The sequence below is a fragment of the Rhamphochromis longiceps genome, linkage group LG16 (genome assembly GCF_057381845.1).
Source record: "Rhamphochromis longiceps isolate RC_006_pf linkage group LG16, R_longiceps_female_GT1.1, whole genome shotgun sequence".
In the NCBI taxonomy this organism is placed as follows: Eukaryota; Metazoa; Chordata; class Actinopteri; order Cichliformes; family Cichlidae; genus Rhamphochromis; species Rhamphochromis longiceps.
In genome coordinates, this window is record NC_140572.1 from 27,388,595 (window position 1) to 27,415,349 (window position 26,755).

At 38.8% G+C, this 26,755-nt stretch overlaps 1 protein-coding gene across 3 annotated transcripts in view; it reads right to left on the minus strand.

Moving 5' to 3' along the window:
- Positions 1–1,019: 1,019 nt before the first annotated feature.
- Positions 1,020–26,755, minus strand: part of cps1 (carbamoyl-phosphate synthase 1, mitochondrial) — a 64,865-nt gene continuing 39,129 nt past the window's right edge. The window contains exons 30-39 of one of the 3 annotated variants that reach the window (XM_085385427.1): positions 26,646–26,753; positions 25,808–25,897; positions 25,249–25,419; positions 14,425–14,503; positions 14,114–14,208; positions 9,091–9,150; positions 7,179–7,291; positions 3,134–3,263; positions 2,879–3,031; positions 1,020–1,489 (exon numbers count right to left, since the gene is read on the minus strand). In XM_085385427.1, the coding sequence (XP_085241553.1) occupies positions 2,918–3,031; positions 3,134–3,263; positions 7,179–7,291; positions 9,091–9,150; positions 14,114–14,208; positions 14,425–14,503; positions 25,249–25,419; positions 25,808–25,897; positions 26,646–26,753 (960 nt within the window). In that variant the 3' untranslated portion in view covers positions 1,020–1,489; positions 2,879–2,917. Of the gene's footprint in view, positions 1,490–1,938; positions 3,032–3,133; positions 3,264–7,178; positions 7,292–9,090; positions 9,151–14,113; positions 14,209–14,424; positions 14,504–25,105; positions 25,161–25,248; positions 25,420–25,807; positions 25,898–26,645; positions 26,754–26,755 lie in introns of those variants that run through there. The other 2 variants (XM_085385426.1, XR_014907990.1) reach the window with 2 other exon arrangements.

Here is a 26,755-nt window from a genome sequence, read left to right on the forward strand (position 1 = left end):
TCACAGCTGTGATCAAAAGTTTGCATACACTCCTCATGGCATGAATGCCATGATAATTTAGGGGTTTTAATAATTTGTTTATTATTTATCACTTATTTATAACTATTCTTATTCCAGGGTGCAATGACTTTTTCAGCATACATCTTTAATGACAAGAATTGCATTTTCTTCTCATTTAAAATTGCACATCGAGTCAAAATTACACATAAAAGGTTCAATTATATGCATACACCCCCACTAATATTTGGTTAAATGTTTAACAACTTCCATCTTGACCAAATGTTTTGGTAGCCATCACGTTTTTGGCATAAGTCCTGTTGGAACACCCAATTATGTCCAAGTTTCAACCATCTAGCTGTTGACATGAGGTGAAGTTGAAGAATTTCGAGGTACTACTTGTTAGATTTGTATTGTTGATTGTCATTTATGCTTAGAAATATTTACTTATATATGCTTAGAGTTTTGTAATTAGTTGTAGATTGGTAGAGGTTTTGATCCTTGATAGTCTGCAAACTTTGTGTGTATTAGACAGCACTTTGGGAGCATGAGAGGTCATACCGTGTCTTATTGTTTTATGGTAGGATTAACGTAGCTACGTCTGTTCTAGTCTAAGTGCTCTTTGTTTAGATGAACTGCAGGACTTCCTCACCGTGTTATCTAGGATGAACCATCTAGGGTGAGGGGGAGGCTACCCTCTTCCTGACCAAGGATGTTTAACCCTTTGATCAGCAACACACACACACACACGCATACACACAGGCAAGGTACTCTTTGTTTGTATGTAGACGTCGTATGTTAATGAACCTATGCATATTCATGTAACCTCAATAAAAGGGCAGTGTTACAGGAGGACGGACGAGACCAACTGGAGTCAAGCGGTTGTCCGGTTCTCTCCCGTGCACGAGTAACATGAAGAACTTTGCCTATTTGTGTCTTGCTTAGCAGTGTAATTATATTGTCTTAACGTTCCAGCGAATAGGTTTATGCTACAAACCTAACAGACTAAAACACTAATCCACTTTGTGCAATATTATCAGTCAACAGGTGGAAAAACAATGCAGAGTACAATGAATCCATGGCTATGTTGTACAGTGTTTTTAGGTTTGAAAGTCTCACCTTTACTCCTTCAAACACACTTTGTGGGCAAATACCTCAATCTTTCTATTATCCGACAGCAAAACTTTTCTTTTCAGAAGACATTTAGCTTGTCTGTGTGAGCTTGTGTATTTATTCTGGAGCAGGGGCGTCTTTCTTGATTGGATGGATTGAGAGGATGCCAACGTATTGTAAAACTCATTTTATTGTAGTCATCTTTCCTAACCAACTTATTCTCATCTGAGGGTGACAGAGAGGGGGAGAAATGCAGCAAAGGGCCACGAGTCACACTGGAACCCGGGCCGGCCACTCTCAGCCGTGCGGCATATGGTCGACTGCATATCCAACCAGCGCGCTTCAGCATCACTTCATGTATGCATGTCTAATTTTGAGCCTGTGTGGATGAAAGAAAATCCCAAATAAATCCAAACTTGTACATGACATTCTGACATTAAAAGTCATCTTAATTGTCCATGTATGAACTGTATTAACACATATAATAGTATTAAACAAATTTAACATGTAGTGTACAGTGCCACAGATATCAAGCCTTGTTATAAAGTTGGGATTTTTGCTTTTACGTCATACACATTTGCAGTAAATATGACTTAGATGATCTGATCACAAGCTAACAACTGGCCTTAGAATTAACTGTCGCCATTATTAGTCTTTCTCAATTTGACGTTTTAGTGCCAAATTAATTTGTGTGTGTCTGTGTCCGACGGGGCTCTTAAAAGCATCTACACTGATGTTAGAGTGACAGTCATTTTAATGCACGACCATCACAAGCGCACTGAAAAACACCAACACAAAGAGCATCCATTATGTGAAATAAGTCTTTATTGTGTTTCACTGATTGTTAAAACAACTATTACCAAAAGCACGTAACAAAATATGAGACTATTTCAACACAACGTCTGGTTGAATGCGTTTTCACTTTGATGCATTAAAATGCACAGCAGGTTCACATGCAGACTGAATTTGAAACATATGGCATATACAGAGATCGATCCAAATATATAAACAGGGAGGTTGCCATCTTCTTCAAACTTCAAAGTTTGTGTTCCAGACCGATGCCCTTGAAAATAACAGTGATTTCTTACCAAAATGGGGGAAAGTCTATTATTTCAGTTTGTTTATCTACACTTATGTTGAAAGTTATGGATATAGTACATGCTTTACATACAGTACATCTTTAGCACCATCCAAACTACAATAAAATGCCTCAACAAGAGCAAATTAGTAAAGTCTTTTGGCCAAGCCAGTAGCCTTAAAATTTACTGAGGGGAGCTGAGAAATTGAAAATTTTCATTTCATTACATCCAGCGAGAGCCATAAATGAAACAACAAAAGAACATAAACTCTCCTTAGGGATTTACATAATTGAAAATCCAGTGTAATTACCTTCGCTGGTACCCCTTTATAAGTCACCCTTTAGAATTGGTTTTGCGCTCCAACGAAAGGGCTTTAATTATTAGTAATTAGTTCTATAATGCTTTTTAGCTTGCTAGCTATTAATATTAACAGTTTTTGAATTGCCAGGTTATGAAGAAACTCGATGGCTGATGTTTATCCTAATTCAGTACAACACTCATCTCTTTCCTAGTTCGGGACATTTATTCTAATGACCCGTCTGACCTTTTGGGAAAGGCAGAGTTTAATTATTGTAAAAGCCCTGACTTTAGGAGAATTCTGGTTTATTTAAAATGGGCTTATTTCCCCATTAATGTGGAAAGCTTGGCTCCAAGTGTTATAAGAAAATAGTACAAAATATTGCTCTCACTTCATATTGCTGTTTGGCAACAGGACTGGAGAGGAAATTCTAACCCTGCTGGCCAGACCCTCTTTGTTGGCTTTCTTTCTGTCGGTAGTGGAAAAGACTTGTAGTGTCCAGCTGAGCTGCATAGTGGATCGCCTCAGCAAATAGCTTTACCACCTAACGCAGAAAGAAAAAAAATGAAACAGAAGTCAGTCAGTTGTCACAGTGAGTCAGATTGTAAATAAAACCACAAGTTTTAGTTGGCAGCATAGTACTGACCTGAAAATTGGTAATGAGTGGGACTCCATGGTCAATGGCCATTCTGCGGATGAGGAAGTTATCCTTCACGTGTCGAGTATTGTTATTGGGCAAGTTGACCACCAGGTCGATATGACCCTCACTGATCAATCTATAAACAAAAAAAAAAAAAAAAAAAAAAACACACATGCAAAAAAAAAAAATTAAAAGAAATCATTCAATTTAAACCCAAAGCACAGAGTAAACTTTGACTCAAACAAAATGTGATGGGGTGGATGCAGCTCAGGTGGTGGAGCAGACTCGACTATCTGTAGGTTTGAAGGTTTGAGCCCTGAACCTTATGTGCCAAAGTTTCCTTGGAAAATGCAGCAAATATTTCTACACCCACAACTGATGTGTGTGAGAGTGAGTGTGTCAATCTGTCAATGAGTTAACTCCTTTGCATTAACTCTTAAGAAAATTAAATGTTAAGATTCTGAGCTGCTACATGTAAGAATATTATGAAATTTTTTTATAATTTAACTCAGAAAAGATTTTAACCTATTTTTATTTATGTAAAATGAAATATTTCATTCATTTTGTGTTTTAACTTTGGTTATGGATTATAGAGGACTAAAATCAATAATTAATCTCAGATTATTAGAATATTAAATTTTAAATTTGATTAAATTACTATTCAAACATTAAGAAATGATATTTACAGTCTAGTTCAGTCTTGCACATTGAAACAGTCACTGGGAAGACAAATGAAACCTTCAACAAGGAGGATTAAGCCACAGAAAGTCCACAGATTGGAGAGTTCACTGGAACAGGAAAGTGTTGTTGGGAAGGTGCACAAGCAACCAGTGACCATTTGATTCAAGAACTTGGGTTTCACAACTGGTGTCAGTGTATCACAAGCCACCATGAACAGATGTTTTCAGGAAAGGAGCTACAACCGTCACATTCTTAATATTAAGCCACTCCTAAATCAGAGATGTGAGAAGCTTCTTACTTGGGGTAAAGAAAAAAAAGAAGAAAAAAAAAAGAACTAGAGTGTTGTTCACTGGTTCAAAAATCCCCCTTTCAAATAAAAGTAAATTCTGATTTGATTTGGAAATCCAGGACCTAGAGTGTGGGGGGAGAGTACAAGAAACAAGAGTTGAAGATCATTCAAGTTTGAATTGTCCACAGTCCGATTATTTGAGGTGCCTGCAAATGGCAGGTCGTCTGCCAGGAAGTTGTAGAGCTTCCAGCTGCTGACGAGCTTTATGGAAATACCCATTTTTGTTTTCTAGCAGCCCTTAGTACCTGCCCATAGTGACAAAACATCTACCAAATGGTTTGTTATTACTGTGCTTGATTGGCAGCCAACTCGCCTGACCAGAACCGCATAGCTTTAGGCCATATACCCCACAGATTCTCTACAGTGGAAACAGATTCTTGAAAATCAGATTAGACAAGATGACTTGACTTTACATTCTAAGCAAAAAAGACAAAAAAAAGGAATCAGTGAAGGACGAAGACAATTATACAGAGATGCAGCAAGTTGAAATGACACAGATACTTTACAACTAGGAAAAGAACAGAAAGAACAAAGAGCTATGAAGAATTAAAAAAAAAATGAAATAACTAAAATCAGGTTTGACCATGTTGCTGACAATGGCATTTTCTCCTGCCTGACTGATCAGTCTGCTTCAGATAATCATTATATCAGCTCTTGATTGATAAAACCATAGTTTAACAAATATTCAAACACAAACACAAGTCCACATTGATCACACAACTGAAATACTCATAATGCAAGTAGAAAATTACAGCTAAAATTATAATCATCAGCAAAAGCTGAGTTACAAACTTGCAAACATAAAGCCCAATCATCAATGAAATCAGCTTGAAGTTGTGGGAAGATCTAAGATCTCAAAGTTGTATTTGCTGTTGTAATTGCTGACTTGTATGAAGCTGGAACAGTTGATGAAGAAAGTCTCAGTCATCAGTTTACAGGTGGATGTAAAGACAATTTAGCAGAGTCTACTCTGTGGGAATGGTCACCCAACTATAATACAATATTTTTAACAACTTAAAACAAGAATCAGAGACAAAAAGTTGGAGATGAAGAGGAATCAATACAGGAATATTTTTCAGTGATTGAGCTTTCTGTACTGTATGCAAGTTAACCATAGTGTAAAAGAGGGCTGCTGCCAAAATGAAATCATTCACCCAAAAGTCAAACACAGTGGAAAGAGGATTTGGGGTTGGTTTGCTCCTTCTAGACAGCTCAAGAGCATTTTACAGGATAATATCAGAGTGGCTTCTCCACTAGCTGAAGCTGTTGTAGAAATTGGTGATGCCGCAGAAAAAAAAAAAAAAAAAAAGGACTTTAAACATAAAAGTAAATACACTGTGAAAAGAAAGAGACGCTGAATTTGCACATTGGCCAGACAGAACCCAGACCTTGAGACTAGAAATGTTACGGAGCTCAGGTCAGTTGTTCACTCAAGAAATCTTAACAATGTGGCCGAGATATAGGAACGCTGTAAAAAAAAAAAAAAAAAGTCTAAAATACCTTCTGAGAGCATAACAGGCCTGATGTGAAGCTACTGAAAACACTTATTTGAAGTTACTGCTGCAAAAGGATGTCCCGCCAGTTATTAAATCCAAGTGTTAGATTTTTCCTGCCAATAATCCAAATGTTGGACAAGAATGTTCAGAAAAGACAAAAAAACAAAAAACAAACAAACAAATATTATAATTATGACCAAATAAGCAAATTGTGTTTGTATACTTCCAACATAAACAAAGATCAGACCAAATTTTCTCTGTCCCCACACACACACAGCCCCAGTCTCTTTTTACATTTTCACCTGAAGGCCTTCGACAGACTGCATAGAAATAAGGCTGAATTCTAAATGAACGTGTGTGACAGACAGTGACAACAAAGGTTGAGTTTTTTTCCTTCTATAAAGAATTGGCCTCTATGCCACCTTGCACAGATGATGCCAAATAGTGTTGTGTACATCTGTATGTGTTTGTTAGTGTTGGTCTAGGCTTATTACATTTTTCGTACCTTCTTTTTCACTAGCTGACTTCCGAACATATGGTCCAGATGGCTTCATTGTGGCATGATCATTACCCGTTTGTGGAATCGTTACCTGAACACCGTCACAGTCACGGCTACTGTGCTACAATAATTCTCTCTATGTAGAACTTTCTTAACAGGTTGTACTACTGGCAACTGAGCAATTCAATAAAAAAAACAGACCAATGTTAAAACAATGTACAGCAATTCGTCGCCAGACCTGTCCTGGTTAAGATACCAAGAAAGTGAAATGCTATTAAAGAATGCAATCTATAATGTTCAAAGTTTTGCAACTCTAATTAAGCTTCCACTGCAAGTTTCCCTACAATGTTTCACAGGAGTGGCCAACAGCAAAATATATCACTATCTACCTAATTTGTGCTATTTTTGATTTTCTTTGGTTGTGATAGTTTCTCTCTGTGACCAGACTTCAGTGTCAGTATTTTACAGTGTGCTGTGTGTCTAGAAAGTGGAGCAGTAGTACACGAGAAAATGATAATTCAATGACAAGTCATTAGTGTCGACCAACCAAAATCAACTTAGGAGACACGCTATAGGACCGTAACAAAGTGTCAAAAAGTGGAAGAGTAGCAGTGCCATTTATGGAAGTTGTGCAAAATATTTGTTCAATTTTTGTACTTTATTATTGCCCATAACTGCTTTAACTTTATGTTACCCTTATAAATAATTTCATCATTCTCCCTATTCAAGTCTTATACTGGTCAATGTAATGACTCTGGACTTCAGAGTCTGCTAAATCTTCTTTGATCTTTTCACATCTTACAACGATAATGAAGAGGCTTTAGATCTTAAGGCAGCATACTATGCTGATTAGACATCTTGTTTTTAATCTAATATGTTACAATTCATTTAATGCTTAAACACTTCCTCTGAAAACCACAAGCTTGGCTTCAAAGTTTAAAGGCCAAAGTTTCACATGAGCCACTTCAATAAATGTGCCAGAAGGGTTTAACATCAATTTAGTAATCTAAATGAACATTTACTCACCTCTTAATACTGGGCAAGCTGTTGTCTCCACCCATCCCAGTGGGCCAGGCTACTGGAATGGCAGGAACGTCATTGGCACACAACCAAGCGGAAGTGGCTTCAGTAGCATAGAGCTAGAAGAGCAATATACAGGGAGTGCAGAATTATTAGGCAAATGAGTATTTTGTCCACATCATCCTCTTCATGCATGTTGTCTTACTCCAAGCTGTATAGGCTCGAAAGCCTACTACCAATTAAGGTGATGTGCATCTCTGTAATGAGAAGGGGTGTGGTCTAATGACATCAACACCCTATATCAGGTGTGCATAATTATTAGGCAACGTCCTTTCCTTTGGCAAAATGGGTCAAAAGAAGGACTTGACAGGCTCAGAAAAGTCAAAAATAGTGAGATATCTTGCAGAGGGATGCAGCAGTCTCAAAATTGCAAAGCTTCTGAAGCGTGATCATCAAACAATCAAGCGTTTCATTCAAAATAGTCAACAGGGTCGCAAGAAGCGTGTGGAAAAACCAAGGCGCAAAATAACTGCCCATGAACTGAGAAAAGTCAAGCGTGCAGCTGCCAAGATGCCACTTGCCACCAGTTTGGCCATATTTCAGAGCTGCAACATCACTGGAGTGCCCAAAAGCACAAGGTGTGCAATACTCAGAGACATGGCCAAGGTAAGAAAGGCTGAAAGACGACCACCACTGAACAAGACACACAAGCTGAAACGTCAAGACTGGGCCAAGAAATATCTCAAGACTGATTTTCTAAGGTTTTATGGACTGATGAAATGAGAGTGAGTCTTGATGGGCCAGATGGATGGGCCCGTGGCTGGATTGGTAAAGGGCAGAGAGCTCCAGTCCAACTCAGACGCCAGCAAGGTGGAGGTGGAGTACTGGTTTGGGCTGGTATCATCAAAGATGAGCTTGTGGGGCCTTTTCGGGTTGAGGATGGAGTCAAGCTCAACTCCCAGTCCTACTGCCAGTTTCTGGAAGACACCTTCTTCAAGCAGTGGTACAGGAAGAAGTCTGCATCCTTCAAGAAAAACATGATTTTCATGCAGGACAATGCTCCATCACACGCGTCCAAGTACTCCACAGCGTGGCTGGCAAGAAAGGGTATAAAAGAAGAAAAACTAATGACATGGCCACCTTGTTCACCTGATCTGAACCCCACTGAGAACCTGTGGTCCATCATCAAATGTGAGATTTACAAGGAGGGAAAACAGTACACCTCTCTGAACAGTGTCTGGGAGGCTGTGGTTGCTGCTGCACGCAATGTTGATGGTGAACAGATCAAAACACTGACAGAATCCATGGATGGCAGGCTTTTGAGTGTCCTTGCAAAGAAAGGTGGCTATATTGGTCGCTGATTTGTTTTTGTTTTGTTTTTGAATGTCAGAAATGTATATTTGTGAATGTGGAGATGTTATATTGGTTTCACTGGTGAAAATAAATAATTGAAATGGGTATATATTTGTTTTTTGTTAAGTTGCCTAATAATTATGCACAGTAATAGTCACCTGCACACACAGATATCCCCCTAAAACAGCTAAAACTAAAAACAAACTAAAAACTACTTCCACAAACATTCAGCTTTGATATTAATGAGTTTTTTGGGTTCATTGAGAACATGGTTGTTGTTCAATAATAAAATTATTCCTCAAAAATACAACTTGCCTAATAATTCTGCACTCCCTGTAATGCAGCATTACAAACGCATACATATATAGAATGTAAAAATACTGAAGGAAAGAAATTCTTAGTTCTTTTCAGTAAATCTAAAGAGCAGGAATCAGAAGAGCTTCATTAACCGAAGATCATAAAAAGGAAGCCATTTCTGATTTTCAATGACCGAAAATCACAAAAAGGAAAATATTTCTGATTTTCAATAACACGTCTTGTCTCTTATGTTTGAAATTGCAGTCACCTTGAAGCCTTCCTCTTTCAGCTGGTTTGCTGTAGCCAAGAAACTGGGTCGGAACGAATGCTGGAAGGGAGGGAAGCAGACGGATATTTGAAAAACTGATACTGATACTGTATGAGACAAATTCAGCACTGTATCATTGAAGGTTTGTTCTTTTCTGTCTCACTTTCCCTTTCAAATCACAATCACACTGTATTCATGATACTTCCCTACAGAAAAGCGGTTACAAAATAAGGCACAACTTGTAAAATAATTGAATTTTTAGATGCCCAATTAGGACTATATAAATATTCAACAATAATACAAATATTGTCATCCCTTTGGAATACCCACATTCTCCCCCCCCCCCAAATTCATTTAACATTTACAAAGGCAATAAAGGGTTGTTCCAAATTAAGACAACATAATGACATTCTGGTTTGGTAGGTAGGTGTGTTATATCAGTCAATTTGAAGTTAAAAAAGAAAAGAAAAAAGGCAGCATTGCAATATCTAGACAACAGAAATCTAAACAACAGATTCTCTGATAAGGAATATGATAACTGAGGCAAGCTAAGGAGCAGTTTTGTTTTTTTCTTTTAAAGTGTGACAGTCTATTTACTTCCTCACTCTGGTGGGATGACTTTGCCATCTGTCTTTTGGCAACAGTCAACCAATGGAAGATTTCTCAGAGAGTACATGTGTTTGCTATGACAACAGACACTGACTGCATAATTTATTTTCAAGCTTACCAGGAACTTCAGTTGTGCTTAAAAAATAAATAAAAAATACTGAGAAACCATTGTTTTAAAAAAAGAAAAGAAAGAAAGAGACAAAACACAAAAACAACAATACATATTTCTTGAGGTATCCTTCTAGATTCAGAACCCTTGATAATGCGAATCTATAATAATCTATAAAACAAGGTATGAGCAGGACAACTACATCTAAATAGACCAAACTGCTCTGATCTTAAGGATGTGATTGTAACTAGGTGTTCTTTTTCCTTCAGGTCAATGGAGGGTAGGTCATATTGTGCCAATCTTGGAACAGTCTGACACCACTGATGCTAAAAAAAGACTTCAAGGTTACATCTTCTAGAGCTATAAAAGGAAGACACAAACCAGCCCTGAAACGAGGTATTCAGTTAAGTATTAAAAGGGTTACTCTTGTTGTCTGCAGATGCTTGTTTGATTGTAACTGTGGTAGTTAAGACTGTTCTGTCAGAGGATTATAAACATGTTCAACCATACAAGCAGTTTACATGATGTCAGTTTTGTTATGCAGTACACATTCATTCTTGTGTGTTGCTCGAGTCTGTTTTATGTAACTCATGGACATTCGGTACAGACAATGCTGTGCACTTAAAAAAAAAAAATCTATTATTTAAACAGAAAAGAATTTCAATTCTTTTTTTCCATGAAACAAGCTGACGTAAAAAAAAAAAACAATTTTGTTGGAGATCAACTTCAAATGACCCACTTAATGGATTCTACCAAGCACACAGAAGAGTTTTCAGCACTTTCAGAGTGTTTGCTCCTGATTTGCAACTGATTATGCTCACACTGGGTGCCCTTCAGCTTAGTAAACAATGCGCCTGCTGAAGTCACTGCTGTCTCATCAAAAGCATTGTGATATGGTTTGATATTTGTCATGTAACTACATTAAGCCTTATATAACACAGAAGTCTGTACTTAGATGGGCAAATCTGACATACAGCTAAAAATAAGGGCATGACAGGTTAGGAAAATAACAAACTTTACCAATAGTTATTGTTAATATAAGTAGTCTGAGTGATTAATCTAATTTTCAATAAAAACTTGTTTAAACAGCCTTAAAGAAAGAGTATCTTGAACACAACTGTTTAGTTTTTGTCTGTTAAGACAAACTAAACAAAGTAAAACAAAAAAACTTTACTTTTGTAGATCCTGCAAAAATACTGAAATGCTGAAGACATTTGATAGCTAAGCAATCCATTTCTAGACAAACAATTTGTAAAATGATCTGCCGTAACACAGAGCCGCAGACAGCGGTTATAATATTTTCAGACCTACATACATATTTCCAATACAAAACCAGATCAAAGAACTTTGTAGAGTTTGTGTAGAGTTGCAAGAAAACATTTTTGAAAACCATCGGTATTGTCAGGGTTTACGGATTAATTATTCAAAATGTTTAAGCCTTTATTGGGGAAAAACAAACAAAAAACCAAAACTAGTATACCTCACAGTACATGCTGGAAAAAGTAAACGCCTCAATTGAGCAACCTGTGGAACATCCATTAGCAGGAATGACCTCAGACATTTTCTGTATCTGCTAAAGAATCTTGTACCGTATCTCATGCAAACGTTTAACATTTCTGCATCGTCTTAGTTGAAGATCTTTCTTCTAGTGGTAATTGGTGTGTGCTTTTGGAGTGCCTTTGTTTATCATTTCACTCAACATTTTGTAAGATTGGTCCTTTTTTTCTGTAATTTCTTGATACAATTTGGAATTCAGGGTGTACACGCTGGTAGTAAAGTTTTCAAGCCTAATGTAGCAAAGCATCACTGTGGTTAAAAAGAGGCTTTGATGGTGCTGTGCATTGCCTTTTCTCCCTTTGTGGATTTTTTCCATTAAGTTAACTTGCGTCTGCTTTGTGCATTTCTTATAAGTATCTAGTTTCTTTTCTGAACCTTAGAAGTTTCCCCTTTTTTTAAACCCAATAGGGATTTCTTTTGCGGTGTCCTTTCACCGATTAACACCATTCTTATTCAGTGTTTTTGTATATTAAAGACTGTCCACTATATGAAAAATTGGTATGCGTGCTCAGTGTGAGTACACAACCCATTTAATTCTGTATTTTGTAGATATTTTTGCACATCTTTCAGGACTGCTTATTGTGCTCTTGGTGTGGTCTTTGCAGGACAACGACTTCTAGGGAGAACAACCATCCCAAAACAACTCAGCTCTGATTTTTATCTTGTTGTGGATTCATCCAGCATCGATCACAGCATGAGAACAGCAAACCTTGTCAGTAACCAGACGTATGTTCTTCTTTGTAGGGAGGGGCACCTCACTTCCAATTTCATCTGTTCACTTACTCTTTCCAGCCTGCACCGTGAGCCTTGGCTCAGACTGTTCCATAAGAAAAAGGTACAAGTCTTTGTGTGTTTGTTTAGTTAGATTGTGTTTATAACTGTCACTTAGTTATCCATCAGACAGCATGATACGAGTAACCAAAGGAATTACAATAGAAATAGAACCCTAAAGGGTTTTTGCCACTGTGCTACAAGTCAGAGAAGCTGCAAGTTGACCTCCTGCTGGTCCTAAGGTAAAGCTACAACCATTAAGTTAAGCTAATGTGAGGAGCGCAACAGTGAGTGCATACCTTTTTTAGGGCCTTGGTTCCAGAAGGGAATTTTCCAAAAATATTCCTTACATTTCAGAATTTTTTTATATAAAAGTTTGAAGCCTTCAACTAAGTCAATCACCTACAAGGTGAATCATTAAATGTTTGAACATGGAATAAAATAAGTAACAAAAATTAAAAACAAAATGGTACAAGATTTTGTACATATTTACTTTGAACAGTGACAGAACTGCTAAGCCATTTGTTTATTGAAAGTACCACTTCTACCTTTTTAAATGTAATACTTTTCATTATTGTAGTATTTTAGAATTATAATTTGGAAAATACTTTGTAGTGAAGTATAGCCTAGTTATCGATATGGTATAGTGCTTCTTTCCGCTCATGCAATTTCTGAAGTTCCACGCTCACTCAGCTTTCTCACCAATCAGAGACAAATTAGAAATTTGCCTAGAGCAGTTATTTTCCGCAACACGGAATAAAAAGCTTTCGTACTGAAATACGGGAGCCCATGTCATCTTTTCACAATGTCATAAGTTAAGTTTTCCTTTGATGGTTACAATTATATTATATGACTATTATATGTTATATTCATGCTGAAAGAAAAAAATAAACGTGTGATCTTTTATCTCTCTGTTGCCATCTCTGGCATTTTAGTGGATCCATTGTTCTTGTGTTACTGCACAATAGGTGATTGGCTTCAATATGGAGGATTGATAATGCTGCATGAGAAGAGCACAGTATTAAATTGTAATGAAGCACTGAACTCTCCCATCCCCCGCCTCCTCTACTGCAGCTGGTTGGGTTTAGGAACTTTTCTGCCAAAAAACTGTGATAGGCAGAAACCAAGAGTCCAATGTGTACACTGTCAGCAGAATATCCATTAAAAAAACTCATATCAGCATCACAGAAATGAGCCTAATATGAGTACATCATTTCAGAACTCTGTGTGAAACTCAGATGTTTACCCCACCCTCCAGCAGACTTCTTCACAAAGATTGCTCAATCAAAAAGACCATTTTAAACTCCCCTACAACTAAGTTTTTTTGTTTTTTGTAGTTCCATGTGTCTGCATTCTCTGGATCCGTCAGCCAAAATTGCTGCTGTTTGTCAGCCACGTTATAGTCTGTATATGACCCCAGGCACTTGCCTTGAAGTGGACCTGTTCCCCAAGAGCACCAATTACACAGCTGGTGCTGTGAGTGCTTTGTTAAAGCTGCATTAGTGAACTCGCAGTTTGGCAACTCTGGGTAGCAGCAAGACTTAATTACTAGAAATCATGTAATGCAGTGGCAGAAAACAGTCCAGCTTAACATTTTGTTCTTTTCTGTGACTGCAGATTGGAAAAACTTCTGTGTTTTGCAGCAATTTTTTCATTCTGACATAGCATTCTGATAAGTATGTAAACAGTTTTCTCCTTAACTAATGTGACTCTTATGTCAGTGGTAGTTCTTAGTCATTTATGTAAAAAAGCATCAGCTCTATAACTAAGAACTTTTATCATTTCCATATTATGTATTGCAGCCTTACTGGGTCATTCCCCAGACTGCCAGAGTTGGTCATAGTTTATAGGTCAGTGAGAGTAGTTAGACCTGCATGAACCCACTAGCCTGAAACACTTGTCTACACATTTGATGTCTTGTAGGGGAGCACCTAAAGGAAACAGAAAGAAGTAAAAGCATAATAGTTGGAGCCTTACCTGAATCCCAATCAGGATGCCCTTCTGAGGCAACTTAAAGCCTGTGGACAGCATAGCTTTCAGGAAGGCCGAGTAAATGTTTGGTCCAAAACAAGCTACCTGCATCAGAACACAAAAAAGGAGAAACATGAGAATGTCTTTGAACTAATTCTACAATTGAAACACAATAATAAAGAGAGATAGAGATATCCACACATATCTCTATATCCACACATATCTCTATATCCACACATATCTCTATATCCACACACACACACACACACACACACACACACACACACACACCATTGAGTTGTATATTTGCAAGGGACCTACTTCTCCAGTGGAAGCCATCTCACAGCGAAGTACAGGATCTGCATCTCTCAGTCGTGGCCAGGAGAACATGGGTGCCTGGTAAAAAGATCGAAAAGAGCAAGAAGTTTATTTTGACAAGATTGTGAAAAAAGAAAAGAAATGTCACCAAATGTGAGCTAATACTAAAGCTCTGTCACTTGTTTTTTTGAAGAGACTCCAGTTTACAGCTCTAACAAGCTAGAAGATTAATATTAGGTTTGTGGGATAAGTTTCCAAAAATAAATCAGTAAAATCTTTAACTGAAGTTGAAAAAATGGTTTCCAAAGAACAGAAAAAGAAAACTACAAAAAAGTGGCAGTCAATTAAGAATATTCTTTAACATTATTGGTCAGTATCATGCATTATGGTTACAGTCTACTGAAACCATTTCAGAGATTTCATGACGCTGCCACCTACAGGTGGAAGAAAGCTTGTCATTAGGAGTAACAGCTAAACCACGCAACAGCTGTTTGTTTATGGACTACAGAAAAGAAAAGGCAAATACTGATAAATAGAGTGTCAAATTAATACCAAGTAGAAACAATTCTTTCTACAGAAATGAGAAGAGGAGGCATGGTATAATACAAGAGAGAACTGCTATGACTACTGCCGCGGACAACATGAAAGAGAAAAGTAGTGATGCTTCTCAAACTGCAGACCACCGCGAATAGGGTTGTGGCATTGTCTGTCCACACACACACACACACAGGCAAGGGCCACTTGGGGGGCGGGGGATTCATCCTTGAAGCGAGCTATCTAATCAGTGAATGTAATGTTAGCATACTAATGTAAGAAGGGACGAAGAGTGGGGAATGCAGACAAGGGACCAGCATCTTTATCGTGCCTTTGTTCAAAGAGTCAGAGAAAGGCAGGGAAGTATGCAGAGATAAAATGGCAGAATGTAAAGAAGAAAGAAAATGAAATGGAGAGAGGGCCATGTATTGAGAATGAACAACAACGAGGGAAGTTTTAATGACGGAGACAAAAACAGATATAAATTCAGAAAGACTGACAAAGACACATTTGAAGGTTTCCGAGTAAAACTGTCCATTTGTGAGTCAAATGAAGTACCAATTTTACCTGCCACAAAACTGTAAAAACCCAAGCAACATCATCCAATTCTAAATCATTAACACTAAGAAGAAGAAATGAAAATGGAAATATAATGTAGGCGCAAACAAAAGGGGAAACACAGGGACGTGTTTTAAAAAAAAAAAAAAAAAATGCACTCACCGACATCTGTCAAGATTTAGCCGTCACGAGATACGAGAAGACAAGCCTTCATAAACAGAGTTCTTAAAAAGGCTGCCCAGTTTGGCCTATAATTGCTTGTTCTTCAAATGCAATTGAGTGTGTGGGATTGTATGATTGTTACAATATTCCAGCTTTTCCAATCTCAACATCCTACCACTCGAAACAGAGTAGAACTGTGAGTGTCCACAACATGAATCGTGTTATCTTCGGGCACCAGCTGAGCTCCAATGGAGAAGGACATGAATCTAGCAAGACATTTTCATGTAACATTGCTGTTGTTGTTGTCTGCTTTACTAGAAAAAGCACTTGTATGAATGTCTTTATACTCACAGATAAATGGAACTCAGGAACTTGGCAGATTCAGGATTCTTGGAAGACATTTTAACAAATACGAATAGTGAAGACAGTTTTCTGAAAGTTGACGGCATCTTCATTCTAAGAAGTAAAACGACTGCCATTCTGAGTAAAGTGCTTTTTCTATTACAAACGCAATTATGTGGTAATTTTGAAGTTTTTAACTGGCTCATGCTAGTTGGTTGCATGGCTGTAAGGATTCTAGGAAACAAATAGTGCCTGGATAGTGTTCTTGGTAAAGCTGCACACTTACTGCCAACTAGGGGTAGGCCCTCTGAGGATTGTGTTATAAGTAGATAACTGGGGTGGTGTCAATACCATTAATGGGCAGTACCAAGTTACATAGCATTGGATCCTAGAGAACTTAATTGTTGCTGGTGTGAAACAAGTGTTCCTCGGTGCCATTTATCATTAGAACAGCTATAACACAGTAAAAGTTTCATCTTCATGGTGATGACCTTTATATTTTGGATATTTAATATAAATTTTGATGATACTGAGGGATTCAAATAATATAATTAAACGATTAAAAAAATAAGAAAAGACTTTTTAAAACTTTGTGAAATGCAATTTAAAAAGAATGCAATTTCTGGTGAGGAATAAATTAGGACACTCCCACACGTAAAACACTTAAAATGGTTAAAATCCCACCGGTGTATCACGTCAGGTGCACATGATCAGTACGTCATTAACCAGCATTTTAAAGGAGCCTTGCCCTATTTAAACCTCAGATTTAGTTTGGTGTGCTCCTGACTGTTGAAGTGAGCGCTATGGTGAGATCTAAAGAGCTGTCTGATGCCCTCAGAAGATTGTGGCCACTTATGGGTTTGGTAAGGCATTCAAAAAGATCTCAAAAGAATTTGACATCAGCCATTCCACCATCCAAATGTTTACAAGTGTAAGACATTCAAAACAACTGCCAAGATTCCCAGGGCTGGCCGTGCGAGCATATTCATCCCCAGAGCAGAGCGCAAGATGCACAAAAATCCTAAAATGTCATCACAGGAACTGCAGCAGGCTCTGGCTACTGTCGATGTGAAAGTGCATGACTATCAGAAAGAAACTACACAAGTTTGACTTTCATGGTAGGTGTGCAAGGAGGAAACCTTTGCTCTCTAAGAGAAACATTAAGGCCAGACTGAAGTTTGCCAGAGCGAACGTAGAGAAAGACCATGACTTCTGGAATTATGTTCTTTGGACAAATGAGTCTAAAACGGAATTATTTGGACACCATGTTTGGCAAGAACCATCGCCTTAGATCGAAAAGCGTGGAAGATAATCGTTGGTCAAGCAAGAGAACCTGCGGCACCTACAGCAGCGTACTGGTTGCGCGGCAGACCACCGCCGCTGGTCGCCCGCTAAGGACAAGAAGAAGTACGGCCTTCTAAGAAAAGAACCTCATACCAGCTGTGAAGCATGGAGGTGGCAGTATCCTAGTTTGGGGATACTTTGTAGCAGCAGCACCTGCAGCCCCCCATAATAGGCTTCTCTCAATGACTATCACCCTGTAGCCCTCACCTCAGTAGTGATGAAGTGCTTTGAACGCCTGGTCAGAGACTTCATCATTTCTTCACTACCAGACACACTGGACCCACTACAGTTCGCTTACCGTCCAAATCGTTCCACAGACGATGCCATCTCTCATCTCCTCCACACATCACTCACTCACTTGGACACTAGAAGGGGGAATTATGTTAAAATGCTCTTCATAGACTACAGCTCTGCATTTAACACCATAATTCCCTCCACACTCACCACCAAGCTGGAGCATCTGGGACTCAGCTCATCTATGTGTCAGTGGATCTCCAACTTCCTAACTGGCAGACCACAGGCAGTAAGGATGGGCGGACATGTCTCAGCCTCCACCACTCTCAGCACTGGAGCCCCCCAGGGGTGTGTTCTGAGCCCCCTGCTGTACTCTTTGTACACATATGACTGTGTGGCCACTACCAGCTCCACCACCATCATCAAGTTTGCTGACAACACCGTCGTGGTGGGCCTGATCTCTGATAACAACGAGACGGCCTACCTGAAGGAGATTAGGAATCTGGAGAACTGGTGCCAGAGGAACAACCTCCTTCTAAACGTCAGTAAGACAAAGGAGCTGATAGTGGACTTCAGCACTGAGCAGGAGAGGAACTACCAGACCCCCGTCATCAACGAGTGCCCAGTGGAGAGAGTGGACAGCTTCAAATACCTTGGAGTTCACATCACGCAGGACCTGTCATGGTCCTGTCACATCAACACCGTGGTGAAAAAGGCCCGACAGCGTCTCTACCACCTCAGACGCTTGAGAGACTTCCAACTGCCCTCCAAGGTGCTCAGGAACTTTTACTCGTGCACCATAGAGAGCATCCTGGCGGGAAACATCTTAACCTGGTTCGGGAACAGCACCATGCAGGACAGATGAGCTCTACAGAGGGTTGTGCGGTCAGCTGAGCGCACCATCCGCTCCGAGCTCCCTGACCTGCACTCAATCTACAGCAGGCGGTGCTGGACCAAGGCCAGGAAGATCGTGAAGGACCTCAGCCATCCCAACAACAGACTGTTCTCTCTGCTGAGGTCAGGAAAGCGATTCCGCTCCCTGAAGACCAACACAGAGAGACTGAGGAGGAGCTTCTTCCCGCAGGCGATACGGTCTCTCAATCACACCACCACACAGTACTGACCCACACATATGGTTCTTACACACACACTGGACTTTCTGGACATTGTTTTTGCACACATTGTTTTTTTGCACAACACTGGTCACTATATTCTTCATTTCCGGTTAATACTTGTACAGCTGCTGTTATTGTGTATATATTTATTTATATTTAGATTTCTTCATACATTCTTATATAGTTCTATATTGTGTATTTTGTTGTACAGTTATTTTATTTTCAACTTTAATTTATATATTTTATCTTATTCCTTCCCAGTTAAATTTACCCTTCATTCTAATTTGTGTTGTACAGTTATTTCATTTTTAACCTTAATTTATATTTTATTCCTTTTTAGTTAAATTTACCCTTTTTAATTTTTCATATTTATTTCCTATCTTATTCATAGCCTTTTCCTTTTTTGTTTTCTTTAGGTCACGAGCAGTTGTCCAAGCATTTCACTACATATCGTACTGTGTATGACTGTGTACGTGACAAATAAAATTTGAATTTGAATTTGAATTTAATAGAATCCATCATGCATCTGACTGTGTATTGGGGGGTGCTTATAGAACATGTGAAACCATCTGTTAAAAAATTAAAGCCGAAGTGGAACTGGACACTGCAACATGACAATGACCCAAAGCATACCAGCAAATCCACCAAGGACTGGCTAAAAACTAAGTAGAGAGTCCTGGAATGGTCAAATCAAAGCCCTGATATTAATACCATTGAGATGCTGTGGGGTGACTTGAAACAGGTTGTACATGCAAGAAAACCCTCAAACATCTCACAGCAGAAAGAATTCTGAATTGAGGAGTGGGGCAAACTTTCTTCTGATCGTTGTCAAAGACTGGTAAAAAGCTACAAAAGGCGTCTCACTGAATTTATGTCAGCCAAAGGGGGCAACACTAGTTATTAGGGGGTAGGGTGTCCTAACTTTTTCCTCCATTAAAATACAAATTTTTGTTCATATCTTTTTTTGATGTGTAAAATGTTTTTAATTATTGTTGTTTAATTGCAATTAAGTCACTTTCTTTCCCAGTAATACATGAAAACATGATTGGACATTGATATGTGAACATTTCTTTAGAAAGAGCCACTTATTTAATTGGGTGTCCTAATTTTCTCACATGACTGTATGGTGCAGGTTGGCTCTGTTATGCTGCACCTCAGTCACCTCAGTGGTAAAGCTTGCTGGAAGGTGCTCTGACTGATCATCACTACCAATAAACCCCAGTTAATATTATTCCTGTGGTTCTCCAACCAGTAGTTGATATTTATACACATGTGTGAATAAAGGCAACACAACTGTGAAAAGCTGCACAGTCTAAAATGTTCTTTTCTTCTTTTTCATAAAATCACGCCACCAGCAGGGGAAACAGCAAAGCACACTTCTAATTTGAGAACCGTTTTTAGTTGAAAAGCTTGGAAGCATATAATTGGGCAAACTAGAAACCATTATAAGTTCTTCTTTTTTCTTTTAAAAGAACTGAAGGAAAAAAAATCTGTTTGGGCAAGATTTTTCTTACACTCACACACAGAAAAAATAAAAAACATCTGCCAAAATCAGAAGGGTAGCTGCTGTGCGTCTCAGTGGCATGCAAGACTTAAAAAAACAAAACAAAAAAGAAAACCACAAAACAAGTTTCTGCTAAGTTCAGGCTAAATTGGGTCACTCTCATGTTGAAAAAAAAATGAGCATGTGAAAGAAGATGAAAAAGAAGAACTATTTATCCCCCCCACCCAGAAAGCTGACCAGAATTCTTAAGGAAATCAATTAAAAAAATAAAATAAAAATCTGCCCTCGCAGATCACCTTATTATTAGGTATATCTGTTCAATTGCTTGTTGACATAAATCATTATTCATAATTATGTTACCATCTTAATGTATTTAGGCATGTAGACGTACTCAAGACGACCTGCTGAAGTTTAAGCGGAGCGTCAGAACAGTAAAAAACTATGGAATGGTTTTTGGTGTCTCACAGGCTGGTCTGAGTATTTTAGAATTTTGCAATGTACTGGCATTTTTGCACGCAGCCAACTGGTTCAAAATAAGAAAAAACGTCCAATGAGCAGCAGTTCAACTAGTTATTTTTACCTAGAGAAGCCAGGAATCAGAGGACAATGGCCATACTGCACAGAAGACATCTCTAAACGCACAACATGCCAAACCTTGAACCTTGTTTTCTTAGCACACTTTGGGGCCCTTAGTTCCCTACTAAGCATCATTTAAATAGCAGAGCCTACGTAAGTACTAATCCTGGCCATGCACACTCCTTTATGACCACGTTGTACAGATCTTCAGTTTCCAGCAGAATAACACACTAATGTCACAAATCCCAAATCATCTCAGACTGGGATCCAATCCAAGGGAGCACCTTCGGGCTACGAGGTGTGTCTTGGATGTGCAATTGACAAATCAATAGCGACTGTGGAATGGCATCATGAGAGCATGGTCCAAAATCTCTTAGAAATGTTTTGAGCAACTTGATAATTTTATGCCATGAAGACTTGAGGCAGTAATGAAGGCAAAAATGGGGTCCAACCCAATACTAGCAAAGTGTCCCCAGTAAAGTGACCTTTCTGAGGTCACTTTCTGGCCAGGACTTTAAGATTGGCCACTCCTTCAAGCAGTCTCCACAACAAACCATAATCATTTTTGTACATTTTTAACAGTATGGACTAGTCATGCATGATAAAGGAGTAGACTAAAGCGTATATGTGGCCCCAAAATTCTGGTACCTGCATGTACCTAAAAATATGAAATATTTTGGAGCAGTTTGCACAGCACTTTAAAAAGCAGGAGCAATATTTGAGTGTTTAAAAATGACATAAAAGTAACCAAACACCAACTGGCAGATATACCTGTGCCACATGCTTTGGTGCCAGTATCATGAGTGTTACTAACATGACCTCCTCATATTTAAGTGTTTAAGAAAAGTGTAAGTCCAGCATGCTGTTTCAAGTGTACATTTTTCTCCTGGGTCATTAAGCTCACAAGAATTTGTCTTAGAAGTTACCATAATACAGTAATTCCCCATGGTCAGGGGACCAAGCATGTAGCAGCTGGAACTTACATTTCTTCACTAAATGGCTTTGAACCGGGGAGCGACACCAAACCATCATATCCTGCTCAAATGTTGTTTTCATGCTCTTTCTCCTCCTGGTATCATAAATACAAATGTGGTGTTATTCCTATGAGTTTGTATATGGAGACAGAAATGACACAATAGGGACTTGTTAGTGAAAATAAAAAAATAAAAATAAAGAAACATTGCTTCAAATGAGGGGCCTTCAGAGGGAAAACAGGCTGCAAGACTAAAGCTTGAGAGGGAATAAGACAGATAAATGACAGTGGTCTCTCTGGTGGTAATAACATGTGTCTTGTGATGATACAGTGAGGATAAAGGTGGTGAGAGGGGATATACTGATCAAACACACTTTAGGGCACTTTTGCTGGATAAGGTTGTTTTTTTTTTTTTCGACAATCACTCTGTCTGCAGTCAGGTTTGATGTTGTGGAAGAAACATGTTTAACAGGAAAAAAGAAAATTAGCTCTGCTTTGTTAAAACAACTCAAATGCACCGAGGCAAGGTTTCAAAGAAGTCCCATATCAGTCAGGGGGTATGAAGCCTGTGTCATATTCTCCAAATAAACTCTGGAAGTCTAAGCCTGGCGCATGGAGAATTCAGAGCTCTGATTAATATTCCTTACCACCGCGCAGACTGGAAATTGAAAACTTTAGGTGGTGGGGAAGAGTTGGGGATTATGCCTGCGTGATTGGTTTCAAACTACAACCATTGTTACAGCAGCTCTGTTGTAATTAGAGAAAGAAATTACTTCAGAAAAAATAGCTTTTGAACAGCTGGCGACACGTAAACGCTCTCATACCCAGTCTAAGAAGTAAGCCTCCCAGTTGGTATGAGAAAGCCAGGTACTATTCTCCTCATCATGCCTAGGTATAACGATGAAGGAGTAATTGCTGTCTTTGTTATGTGAGCCAACGCAAGCTGTATTAGTGCAGCCTGCAGTACGTATAACAATACCATACATGTAAGGCTCTAAATGCGAACTCATTTACAAACCACACAGGATAAGGATATGGCAGTTAGGTATTTTTAAGGAAAGGTAAATGACTCTTTCACACAAAACACTTGTTCCCTTTAAAGTCACCATTGTGTTTGTGGTCTGATGCAAACTACAGGGGTTATAGGAGACCGCTAGAGAAATCTGTGAAATAGTGCAACCTGAAGCTCAGTGACAGCGAACTACCACAGTATCGTTGACTTGCCCTGCCCATTTGCAAAACAGAGAAGCTTCACCTCCATTTGTCCAAACTGGTGTTTCTGAGACAGCCAAAATATGCAATATACTATACTCTATCAAATTATACTGTTTGTTCATAATACAAGATGATGTTACAAGATTATACCTTGTAATGTTAAAAACACTGGTTTCTCTCAGCACTGTTGCCTCACAGAAAGACCCCGGCCTGATGGTGGAATCGAACTCAGGACCTTCTTGCTGTGTGGAGTTTGCATGTTCTCCCCATGTTTGTGTGGGTTATCTCTGGGTACTCCGGCTCCCTCGCACAGTCCAAAGACATGCAGTTAGTGGCATGCAGTTAATGGTGATAGGTGAATGTAAGTGAGAATGGTTGTCTGTGTCTATGTGTTAACCCTGCGACAGATTGGCAACCTGTCCAGGGTGTACCCTGCCTCTTGCCCTAAGACAGCTGGGATAGGCTCCAGCCCCCCTGCAACCCTGAATGGATAAGCAGTAGAGAAAGAATGAATGGATACTATTTTCTTATGGCCCTAAAACCCAAAAGTCAGGATTATTAAGTGAAAAAAAAAAAAAAGGGGGGGGGAAAAAATGAAAAAGAAAAGAAAGCTGGTGTTAAGCTTGATCTCAAAATAAACAGCTGCATTTTATAACACCACAGCACAAATACTGTTGCTACTCAATTTAAAGAGGCTTTCAGTGTGCAAATAGAATGAAATTCAGAAGAACTAAATCATTTTTAATTCATTTGTTGCACTTTAGAGTGTTAACAATGACTATCTGTGTAATTTCTCAAGCCAGAGAGCTAACAACATGTTTTGGCCTGAAGTGTCAGGCGACTGCTTTAATGTACACAGATAAACACAAAAGTGACATCTGAAGAATTTCCTGCAAGCGCATAATGGAACCATGGTTAAATTTCTATTACATTAGTGTGTACAGACTCTAATGGGCATGGGCTGAAATAATGAAAAATAAAAGCGGTTCCTTTGTCTGCTCAGCTATTCCATTTTTTCCTGCACAGAATGACACTGAACACACAATTACACAAGTGCGTTGGCAGCATTTGTGCCCACTGGCAGCAAAATGGGCTGAGCACAGAGTTCCATGGGCACACTGAAGAGAGTCCTGAGTACTGCCAGACTGGAGGGAAAAAAAAACAAAAAAACAAAAACAAAACCACTACAAAAAGCAGAAGGGCTGAAAACAGGGTCACCCGACTCTTCGCATTGACAGCTGATGACCAAAGGAGAATTTAGGGCAGGCACTTAGGCTGACCGGAGCAGCACTTGGGACATTTTGGCTGATCACAGGAGCTACTCTGTGGCCTCCTGTGGGTTGAATCACAGGGCTACTTGGGCTGCTCAACAATAGCAACAGTTTATGTCAAAACCTTGCAAGCCTGGTATCCCAGGTGGTTAATTTTGTAGACCTCCTCGGACAGAGGCACCGCTTGGCACCAGGCAAACTTTACACTACAGCAATGGAAAAGTTTGCAATGAGAATCAGAGAGACCACACATCCCTAAGGGGGCCCCACCTGACTCCAGTCGCTCCCACTGCAAGTGGCGTTTCTGATTCTGTTTAAACGAACGTAATGAGTGAGGCTAGCCAGTGAAAAAAAGAAGAAGAGTTAACCTTCTGAGAGTGAAGAAAAAGGAAGACAGCAGTGAATAGAGCTGATAACAATTAAATATAGCTTTAAACACTGAATGGTCGTACTCTCTCCCGCTCTCCATATTATACATTATTGAGCTACACACGTCTGTTGCTACCACGGACGTCGCACGCTCGTACGTCATTGTCATGAGACACTCTCACAAACAAAATCACGGTTTAGTAATGCAGTAATGCAGCATGCTTACGGGAAAGTAACAGTATTCTAATTACTCTTTTAAAATAGTAATCCCTTACTTTACTCATTACTTGAAAAAAGTAATCGGCCCATCTCTGGTCCTAACACCATTTTACTATCAGTACTTTATTAAAATTTATTAATACTATCAATTAATTCGACCAACTATGAGAGGTTAGTAAGCTGTTATAGCCTACATTGCTTTTCCATTCTTCATGCTTGGACACAAAGACTTACAGAGAGTTGCAATTGTGTTTCCTCACTTACGCTTTCTTTTTTTAAAACTCATTTTGTCTATAATCCAATCCATTCTCTCTGCACCCTGAAAAACATCAAAATAACAAACAAAAACATTCAAAGAAAGCCAGTCGTGCATTTCCCAGCTGTAAGCTGTAAGTTTTCCTTCTTACTTTGATTCCAACGTAGTGCACGGGAATGATGGGTTTATCGAGCGAGGGAAGGCTGGCCTCATCCAAAGGCTCTCCCACCATCACTTTGGTTGCCACGTTGATAAAGTCGACACCAATTGTTTTGGATACAAAAGGGAAGGAGCGTGACGCTCGCAGATTGCATTCGATCACCTACAGGATGCAATATACAAAAATATAGTCATCTGAAAAAAGTTTTTTTTTCTTTTTTTTTAAAAAAAAGAAAAACCGATTCTTTCAGTATACCATTAACTTTAAATTAAGGTTACTTAGATAAATAGAAATATATAGATTACAAATGCATAAATATACTATACAAATGGCCAGATTAGATACACACACATACACACAAATAGTGGGCGTGCATGTGCGCTGTGGCTGAACACCAAAGCTGAAGGCAAGGTTGATTATTAATTCGGCCAGCTTTGCCAACCATTTTAAACAACAGGGGATTTCATTTTGTGAGTGAATTGCATTAGCTGAAACCAGGTGTGAAAATGTCAATCTGTCTTTTTAGTCACACACTGAGAGATATACCTACCATGACATCATTGCCTTTAACCAGAAATTGAGTGTTAAATGGCCCAGAAATTTCAAATGCGTGCGCGATTTTTCGGGTGGCAATTTTAACCTAAAAGAAGAAGGAGGAGAAGACGAAGGGAAAAAAAAAAAAAAAAAAAAAACACACACTTAAAAATCAAATAAGACTGTTTCAGTTTGAACACAAATCGAGAACATTCAAAGCATAAAGTGCAAGGTAAACTGCTTACTCAACATGGATTAAGAAAAAAAAAAAAACCCAGTTTGAATCACTAAAGCTGCTTTCCATTCTGCCAGTTTTGATTTCCTTTTTTTAAATTTTTTTTTATTTATTTATTTTTTAATGGACAGATGCACCCTTTTCATCAGGATACATTTTATTGATTGGTTGCATTTTCTGCTTATTCACACTGTTGTGTTTGTAACAACAAACAGGGATGGCAGTACCAGCTCTGGTTCTAACATAACGACATGTGCATGGGGCTGGAAAAGACCTAAAGCAAGAGACACACATGAAAAGCTCATTTTGTACCTAAAACTGCAGGACTTAAAGTAATTAGTACAAAAGAATATAATATTCCAAGGCACATCCCCCCTCACTTGGCTATAAATGTGAAACTAGCTTTAAATAAATATCATAAAAAAAAAATTCAACAGATGATCGACTGTTTTGTAGACTGTTTCTTAAGCCATTTGAATTATGGTCTCAATCTGGAAATTTGTTGAACACTAAATAATTTCTTTATATGTCATTTTTTGTGTGTCTATAACACACTGGACACTTTCTACAAGGGAATATGCAATGTGCACCGTGTCAACTTTAAGGTGACTTAACTGACCTTTTCCTGTGCCCCTTGGCTAATGGTCTGTGTTGGCAGCATTAGGGTAGCATCTCCAGAGTGCACCCCAGCATCTTCCACATGCTCTGTTATGGCATGAACCAAAACCT